This window comes from Pseudochaenichthys georgianus, chromosome 4 (genome assembly GCF_902827115.2).
Source record: "Pseudochaenichthys georgianus chromosome 4, fPseGeo1.2, whole genome shotgun sequence".
NCBI lineage: Eukaryota > Metazoa > Chordata > Actinopteri > Perciformes > Channichthyidae > Pseudochaenichthys > Pseudochaenichthys georgianus.
In genome coordinates this window covers 42,151,601-42,160,780 of record NC_047506.1, presented here as the reverse complement: position 1 = coordinate 42,160,780, position 9,180 = coordinate 42,151,601, and the positions used below count along the sequence as shown (strand labels likewise).

Genomic DNA, 9,180 nt, shown 5'->3' with positions numbered 1-9,180 from the left:
TCACAATGTGCATTTAAAAAAAGCTAGTTTCACTACATAATTCACTTGTTATGTTCTCTCCTGCAGCTCCTGTACCCACACCACAAACCCATACACTGATCTACACCATCATAAAACCAACGGCACTTTTAAGAGCCAAACTCAACCTATCTCTCTGTCTATCTATCTAGCTTTCTTATAGTCTCTATCTTTTTCTATCATTCATTATCTATTTCTTCATCTATCCATCTCAATCTTACAATCTGTCTCACTATCTCTGTCTGTCTCATACAGCAGCTGTTTGTTTGCATATCTCTTGTGTCTGGCTGGCTGGCTGGCTGGCTGTGTTGCAATGGCAACAAAACACAACCCAGACCCCAATAATTCCACATCCAAAAAAGGGAAACGCATGGCTCTTGAGCTGAAGCATGAACACATGCTAGCTGAAGCTAAGGTTGGTGTTTTAACCCATATGACCTCATTCATTTCCTACTTGAATGTGGCACTATCTGTTATCCAAACGATGCTGAACAGGCCAAGAGTAACTGGATGTTGGATCAATGTATAGGGCCTTTGCAAAACGGTTCATCATTACAACATGGGGGGCAGAGGCTTACTAAATAAAGCTCGTTCAACTTGTTTTACTTCAGTAGTTGGATATGGTAGGAAAAACTTGAAGCAAAAATGTTCTTCAAGAGAATGAATTTCCTTTTTATTTGTCCACTGTCATATGGTATCAGTTTATCAGCAACATCAACCTTACATGAGTTGTTACTTGGTCACAGAAAGCAGCGGAGGAGAGGAAACGGGCACGCTCTGTAGGAGACACTTTACAGTCCCCTAAAAGGGGCTGTGTAGAACGTGGCAAGCCGAGAGGGAGGCGTGGAGGGCGACACCAAGGCTCAGCTACAGGTTGAAATCCCAATTATTTTACATTTTTATGTATTTACTAAATAAATGGTTGGAAAATTGAATGAAAACACAGTAATTGCTTGTTGAGGGTCTACAATAATTCAAATATATAAACGCATAGTGACACTACAGTCGGAGACATTCCCACTGTGGTGTCATAAGAACTATGCTTTATTTAATTTCACAAGCTTTTAAACAATAGGTAGATAATACAAATCATCAGTTATCTGTTGTTAACCCTCTGTGGGATGTTTTACAGTCACATCCCCCCCGACTGAGGGCTTCCAGTCTTCCCGTGTGGAGGTTCTGCAACTGAACCTTCAGCACAACACGAATTTGGTAAATCACAAAAATGGCTTTAAGTTTAAAACTAAAATAAATTGTGTTCGTGAGAGAAAATAACCTTATACACAACTGACAGTTCAGGACTCGGACGAGGAATGTAATTCAGTAAAGATATTGGCCAGTTCCATACTGAGCAAAGAAATGATCCTTGATTTTTAGTGTTCATCTTAAATATAGTCATTTACAGTTACATTTTCCCATTCTGTTCACAGAAAAGAATATGGAGAGACTCTCTGACATCCTTTCCTCATGTCCTCCTCCTGAGCCTCAAAGCTCTGCCTCATCCTGGCCTTTTCGGCAGCAGGAAGCCTCAGAGCGCTGGAGAGAAGCAAGACCACACCACCTACAATGCCTTCTAGAGAAAGAGGCTGTTGGTCATCCCCTGTGTGGCCTCTGTTATTAGGTGAGATAACATTTACCTTTATTTAAATTACTTTACCTAATTGTAATTGTTCAGTATTAATGCTCAGTGCCCTGCTATTTCAGCTAACATGCATGACTTTTGTGATGATAGAAAACTGGATACCTAGAGAAGACCCACATGAAAATGAAAGTAATTCTAGGACATTAGAATCATTTTGTATTTCCTCCCAAGGTGTAGAGAGTGTCTCCCCGAGGAGTGGTTCTGTGGAGACTGTGATGTACTTCATCACAAGAAACAGCCACTCCACAACCGGGACAGTTTAATAAATGGGTTTTTTAAACCAATTAGTCCAACAACGTGTGTTGTTAGAGTGGAAGGTGGATATGAGACCCATGACCAAGGTATGCTCTCTCAAACATGCATGTTGATGTGCACATGTCTCTTCGGCCAGCATATCATGGTAATTAGTGCTATTCTTTTTTTTTTTGACAGCTTGCATATTGCCAACTGTGAAGGCACCCAACTGCTCCTGTAAAGGCAAACACTTCCCTGTGGTACCAGGCAAACCAGTGATTTTAATTACCATCAATGGTAAACAAATATATATATATATTTGGATTTCTATTGAATTGTTGTTATATGTTTACTGTTGTGGGCTGAGGCATTGTGCTTCCAATTGGAGTAAAACCTTCATGTAATATCTGTTAATCTTTGACTATTTGTAGATGGAACTGTTGTAAAGTGTGTCTTAATTATGTGTATTTACTTGTTCCAAGGGCGTTATGACTTGCATCTGCCACTATATGTCTGTCAAACTTGCCAGCAGCAGTGGACCCCCGACTTGAAAGTCCTCCTTAAGAGTGGATACTGGCCAGCTTCGGTCAGTATTTCCACACTTTACACCTTGGACCTCCTGAGCTCCTTTGAAGAGCTCAAGGTCATCTCTCCAGGATTCTCCAGACAGGCCTTTGCAAAGCTGCTGGAGCATCGCACAAAGTGTGGAGGAAGAGTAAGTGTAAATGTTCTTTACCATATTATACATTATAACATTTCCGTAAATAGACAAAATCACAGGAATATATGTAATTATCTTCCAGTCTGGACCTGTCAACGGAGATGCACTGCAGCGCAGCTTTCTGGAGTTCTCCTATGCCTCGTATGAGGAAGACCAGCTCTGCTGTGGTGCTCCTTTCTCTGCCCTGCCTGCACGCCGGAGATGTTGGCTGTTTCTGCCGATGGAAACAGGAAGCTATATCGCTTTCGGCGAAGTGGAAGGTGCTATTTTTACATTGTTGTTATTTAACTTTTTTGATTACTGTTTATATTTCATGGATATATTTGCTAATCTTTTTGTTCTCAGTTCTGATGGCAGCGCCTTTTTTAATGGGCTCTTTGTAGCAGAAGACAGCGCGGTGGCTGCATGTGTCGACAAAATACAGAGATCACTGAAAAATGCAAGTTTTTATTCATAATTTTACCTTATAGGTATATCACAAAAATAGCCATGTATATCCGACCCTGACTTTCTTCAAATTCAGCTACTTCTCCTTACCATCTACTCCAACATCAGATAATTAGAACAAATGGTGTAGATCGTGATTCCATTGCTTTTAACTGATTTGTCATGATGTAATGCGTGTCTTAGACCCAGGGAAGAGGCACATGTGGGGACTCCCAGTGGACAGCAGCGAGGGAGACGTCAAGGAGGGCTTCTAAGCTGGATGAAGAAGGGATGGAGGTGGCTGTATGTCGCCATGGGTTTCTTTTGAAGGCCTTAAATATGTACAGGGGGGAGATATTCGCCTACCCCCTGTATCTTCAAAAGGAACTCATGCCAGCCAAAGCCAAGTTCTTCGCCATGGATGTGGCTTGCAAGTACTGGCCGTACATGGAGAACGCTGCAAGTGTCCTTCCTGCTCTCCAGGAGCTGACCACCATGAAGCCATTCCTCAGTGTAATGCATGCTCGAGCCCATGCTACCAAATGCGAGGTATGTGAAATATTTTTGTATCCCGTACATTTATATTTTTTATATTTATAATACTGAAGTAGTAAATATCTAAGCTATACTGTTTAGTATAGTAGTATGTAGCCTCTTTGCACAACATTCCAGCAACCTTTTACCATCAGATGATATGGAGTGGGAAGAACCAGGAGGGAGCAGGGTGACCGCCGGGTAAGAGGTGGAGCAGGTCAGCAGCTACCTGTCCCGTTGTGCCCTGACCACAACATACATGTCCGAAGCAGGTGAGTGGAAGGGCTTGCCCTATTATTGCATACTTTTTTAGATGACACATCATAACCTCATTATTGCTTTCAAAAGCACGACTGGACATGCTCACAGTGCATGCTATGGGATGGAACAGGAAAAAAGGTGACACCCTCCATCAGGCACTTTCCACAAGATATGTGAAGGTGAGCCTCCTATTAAAGGTGTGGTTGTGTCCTTTGTCATTTGCACATGGCTTGTTGTTAATCATAGCAAGTTTTAATCTTGATAAATGTCCATCGTCTACTGTTTATCAGACGAGTAAGAGGCTCCTGGAAGAGACTGCAAGTCTTGAAGAACTCAAGACGGAGCTACATTGTGTCTCAGATGACATGGTGTCGACGTGGATTTCCGACGTGAAGGAATGGGCGTCTGGTAAGCACGACGAGATGACACCAGCTACACATCATTGTCCATGACTGTTTGAATGGACAGATTTGATCCTAAAGAGCAGCCAATGATATAAGGCTGATTTGTCATGCCACGTAATGGGACCCTCACTGGGTTTCAGTAGACGGGGACATAATCTTCAAGCAATAGCAAGCCAACTATGTGTCCATGTTTATCTCTGATATGTTCCAGTTTCCATAGTACCATCAATTTGTGTTAAAAGGTGTTAAATATGTTGCACAACTTTGTTTCTCAAAACCGTTACGTGTTGCGTAACAGTACATTTGACTGCCAATATTATTTCTCCAGGAACATCGGGTACTTCTGAAGACATCCTTCAAACAGCACTGCAGCAAGGCATTGAGGGGCTTTACCTAAGTGTGAGGCAGCGGAAGCAATCCCTTTACCGACAGAATGGTATATAATGTTTTAGGTTGCAGATTCAACCTACTGAATTATATATATTTTTTGCACTTGCAAATATAGTTTGTCACATATCCCTATCTCTCTACCTCATGTCTTTTTCAGACAGCAGCAAGCTCCGCCATCGACTTCGAAGGAAGCTTGCAGACGACAACAAGCGCCTTAACCAGGAGATACTGAAATACAACCAGCTGGTACACGACTCTGCCAGAGGCATAGATGTTGCTGCGCTGGAGCATTCCCTCTCTGGAGGGAGCATCATGTCCGCGCTGTGGCCGTGGGAAGTTCATGGCATGGGTCAGTTTTCAGATATTTCATAATAATTCATTTGAAGTTCTGTTATATGAAGGTATACCTTGCTGAGTTATGCACATATCATGTAGAGTGTTAGAACGTTCATTTAGTTTAAGGGTATATCTTAAGTTTTCTTATTGTGTATACATTTGATTATTTTGAAAGTACATGTTTGGAGTTTTAAACATATTGTTGTGCTATAGTGAAAATGTGAGTCATGTGTATATACATAACTGTGATTGGATTTTAGCTAACTTTACAGCCAAGAAAAAGATACTGGATCAAGTGATGCTTACACGGAGACTGCACGAGGAGAAAGGCATCCTAGTGCTGGAGATGGCGCAGCATTGCACATGGTTGCAGAACATGGCAGTTGCTCTAAAAAATAAGGTGGCTGAGGAAGGTAAGTTGAAAGCAAAACTTAACCTACCTTGTAAAGTATGAGTTGGGGAAAAAAAGTCAGCCCAAATCATTCTTGGTCACAGAAATTGGATGGAGTATAATGGCCTTTGCCCATTCGACCCGGCCATTTGACATAATGATGTCCCATGACAGTGACAATCATCTTTCTATGTACATGGGAGAGAATATACTCCATTGAAGTGCTCTGGCCTCGTGAAGCAATCTTACTTTGTAGTATGTCCATATAACAATATTTTGTGTATTTTCAGATGTAGACAAGGGGAATGGAGGACTTGGGTGCACCCTAAGAAGGAAGCATGCTGAGGCGTCGGAGAGGTTGCAGGTGGTACTGCAGCAGTACAACACTGCTTTAGGTCCTGATGCTTCTTTCCTTCAACATGAAGAGGAAAGTCAAAGTGGCCTAAGCAGTCCAGACACCAGTGAGGATGAAGAAGGAAACATCATTTAGGTAATTTACTTATGAATTAATGTACAGTATCTTTGTTGATTTATCCTCAACCTAGACATGTTGCTGTTACTTTTGTATTAATTAATGCTTAACATACATTGTATATTCAAAAACCTCAAATGTGGTTTCTGATCTGCCCCTCTTTTTTGTTTCTCTGTATTTCCCCAGATTGCTGCTGCTCTCAAGCACGAATATCCGCCAAGACTTGATGTGCTATCAGAAATGTAAATACTTTACTGACTTTATATTTAGAGATTGTATTCATACTCCTCAATGGAAAATCACACTTGAATATGTTGACCATATGACTTTTCCCTATGCCGCAGCATCAGGCCAAATATTTCACTTGTACACAACTTAAATTGTATTGAACAAAACGCTCAGCCTCCCTGGAATGCATCCTGAGCAATGAACCATTCACTTTTGATCCTTTTTGAAACACTAGAATGTAAATTGCTAAATGTCCAAGTCTATCTTGCTGGTTACCATACAACTTGGTGAGCACATGATTGTCCAAGAGCAGGACGTCTTTCCCTTTGTCCCAGAACGGGATGCATCATTATTATTTTCGATCTCTTATAGGATTTACCTGTCATTAACTTTATATGACTGCACCTGTTACACCGCAGGCCAATAACAGCTTTCGTTTGCGTTCCTTGCTTTAATTGCTTTGTCAGTTATATTTCCTTTTTGATCTCCAGCTATTAACCTGATTGATTGAAGTACTTAAATCAACATGTACAATGCACAGTCTTTTAGGATGTATAATTAGGGACATTGAGATAAACATCAATTAGTTTATTTGGTGAATCACCTCATTGTTGTTCTCAAAACCAAATAATACATTGTTATATTTTATTGACGCATAGAATGTACATGTTTAATATACATAGTTAAATCATTAAAAAATGGTTGTGTTGTATGATTTCTTAATACTGTATGTTATAATCGTTTGCGTAACTTGATTTTATGTTCTGCTGTCCATGCTTTTCATGTTAGACTAACCCCAACGCTCTAGAATCAAGACATACACCTTATGGTGGCCTTTTACTTGTATTGTGGTGAAACGCATAAATAAATCATTGCCAGAGAGGACCATTTTATTGTTTTAAAAACAATGTTATTGATGTGGTTGATTGATGAATAAATATTAAGCATACTTCTGTGGTACTTTTTGTTGTTTACATCACACTGCGTTTGGAAATAAATTCATTTAGAAGTAACAATATGGGTTAGCACTTGAATATCTTTGTAAAGAGATGATCCTCACCCGGAACACTGGTTGTTGGTTTAAGATAAGATAGAACTTTATTGATCCCAATTTGGGAAATCTTTGTGTTGCAGCAGCATTAAAACACACGGCATTATACAATACAAATAAAAAGACAAGAAATAAAGAAGAAAATATACATGTTGAATTTACAAATGAGCAATAACAAGATATAAAGCAAGGTATTATATTTACATAAGTATGTGACAGATGGAATATTAAATATTACCCTGAATATGTCAAATGTACAGTGAAGAGAGAAACTATGGAGCAGAGAGTTCTCTTCCAACCAGGTGATTTGTTGTACAGCAACACGTTCTCACTCCCAACCCGTAATTAGTATACCCTTATTGTTTTTACTTCTTTATTGTAATTGAATAATGTAGGACTTTTGTTGCCATCAGTTATGGGCAGAGTAGGGGCTCAGAATACTGACATTTGTATTGTTTCATCGTTTTTTCTTTCTAATTTTGTATTCTTTTCTAAACCACACACTGTTATTTAGTCAACAACACATAATTATCCTTGTGTTTATTTATTTGTTTGATTAATAAACACAAGTTGGAGTCCGTCAGGACCGAGGGTCGGAGCAGCTCATTTGCTTTAGAGAATTTGACAACCGGAAGTAAGTATTCTCTCCGCTTCGCTTGACAAACCCATGGACAAACCCCGTGATAGTCCTCAATCGGATGTTTGAGTGTGCGCCGAGGGTTACGCCGAGCATCGAACAGCACTTTGAAATGGAACCACTGTCCAAACCTGGATTTGAACGGGTCCACCCCGCCCCCCACCCGTCACCAGAACTACACATGCTGGCTATTGTGTGTTTCACAACATGTTCTCTATCTATGGCACGTCTCTGCTTTGAATTATAGTTTTAAAAGACGTTTTCATATTTCCCGTAATAAGAAGTTGCCAGTATTAAACTGTGTACATCCATGGAGGTTTAGGGGATCGGAAACACTCACATTTAAAACATATAATTAATAAATGGGGTGAAAATGGCTTGTGCAGCATTAATACCCACATGACAGCTAAGGTCAGAAGAGCTTTATTTAACCGCTGATCTTATGTCTGTGACCCCTCCTGTTGTAAATTGATAAGCCTGAAACATGCACGTGTCAAGGTTCAGAGGCACATTTCGTATGGCAGTAGCCATGGATCTTAAGATAAGATATTGAGCCCAAGTTGTGTAACAGTTGTAAATATGCAGAGGTGTTTATTTGTAAATCATTTAGTATAATCACACAAATTCTGTGTTTTATATTTAATAAGTATGTGTTCTTTATTTATTGAATGTTCAATACCTGACAAGGTCGGAGATGAAAAACTTGGGTTGCAGGTTCCTCAACAGTGCATTACAAGACATCTATCGATATGTGTGTATACCTCTACCATTAAACTTTCGTATTCTGCACATTTCTTATACTATCTACATACATCTTATAAGAGTATAATACATATGTATAATATCAGTTAAAATAAGTGCTTAAACATATAGTTAACATTGCAGGAAAGCAATATATTAGTACTTTGTCAGGCTTAATATGTATACCCCAAAGCTTTTTTCTTATTCAACATAAGACCTTAACCTAAAGTATTCTTTAATGTTTGAATAAAGCCTTATTAGTTTGTCTGTATGTGTCTCCTATTAATATCTAATAATAACAATAATGCATTTCAATAACGTGCTTTAACCACCAGGTGTCCCTTTCTATCAGCTTTGCACCGTTATGGTGTAAATATACCAATATACCGGTTGGATCAAATATAAAAGTCAGCCGAATTAGTATTGATACTGCAAGGAGACTTATATTGTGAAGAGAAATTGAAGATTTTGTTTAATTTATGATATATTTATGATTCACGTCACATATTCAGTTTAGGCCAGTTCTTCCTGTTTGTCGAGAAGTCTTCTGATCAGGACTCTATAAATAGCGAACTACGGCAGATATGTAATATTTAATGCAGCGGAACCGTGTATTACAATGCCGTTATGTGATGACCTCCAAATAGAAAAGCAAGCACACTCGGAATAAAGTATCATTTTATTTTTAAAAAAT

General features: G+C 39.4%; 2 protein-coding genes across 2 annotated transcripts; both read left to right on the top strand.

The window, feature by feature from the left end:
* Positions 1–1,532: 1,532 nt before the first annotated feature.
* Positions 1,533–3,316, top strand: LOC117445790 (uncharacterized). Its single transcript, XM_071203039.1, has 5 exons — positions 1,533–1,639; positions 2,093–2,191; positions 2,377–2,609; positions 2,698–2,875; positions 3,246–3,316. The coding sequence occupies exons 1-5, from the start codon at positions 1,585–1,587 to the stop codon at positions 3,314–3,316; spliced, it is 636 nt and encodes a 211-aa protein (XP_071059140.1). The 5' UTR covers positions 1,533–1,584.
* A 469-nt stretch (positions 3,317–3,785) lies between these two features.
* On the top strand, positions 3,786–7,006 carry LOC117445789 (uncharacterized). The gene is made up of 8 exons (XM_034081660.2): positions 3,786–3,847; positions 3,924–4,015; positions 4,127–4,244; positions 4,569–4,676; positions 4,788–4,979; positions 5,227–5,379; positions 5,648–5,847; positions 6,016–7,006. The coding sequence occupies exons 1-7, from the start codon at positions 3,835–3,837 to the stop codon at positions 5,845–5,847; spliced, it is 876 nt and encodes a 291-aa protein (XP_033937551.1). The 5' UTR covers positions 3,786–3,834; the 3' UTR covers positions 6,016–7,006.
* Positions 7,007–9,180: the final 2,174 nt, after the last annotated feature.

Bases quoted from the DNA above. Each gene is read 5' to 3' on its own strand.
- LOC117445790 (XM_071203039.1), top strand. From the start codon at position 1,585: ATGCCTTCTAGAGAAAGAGGCTGTTGGTCATCCCCTGTGTGGCCTCTG. The intron at 1,640-2,092 runs GTGAGATAACAT...TTTTTTTGACAG, and splicing joins TGTGTGGCCTCTGTTATTAG to CTTGCATATTGCCAACTGTG. The intron at 2,192-2,376 runs GTAAACAAATAT...ACTTGTTCCAAG, and splicing joins GATTTTAATTACCATCAATG to GGCGTTATGACTTGCATCTG.
- LOC117445789 (XM_034081660.2), top strand. The intron at 4,016-4,126 runs GTGAGCCTCCTA...ACTGTTTATCAG, and splicing joins TTTCCACAAGATATGTGAAG to ACGAGTAAGAGGCTCCTGGA. The intron at 5,380-5,647 runs GTAAGTTGAAAG...GTGTATTTTCAG, and splicing joins AAATAAGGTGGCTGAGGAAG to ATGTAGACAAGGGGAATGGA.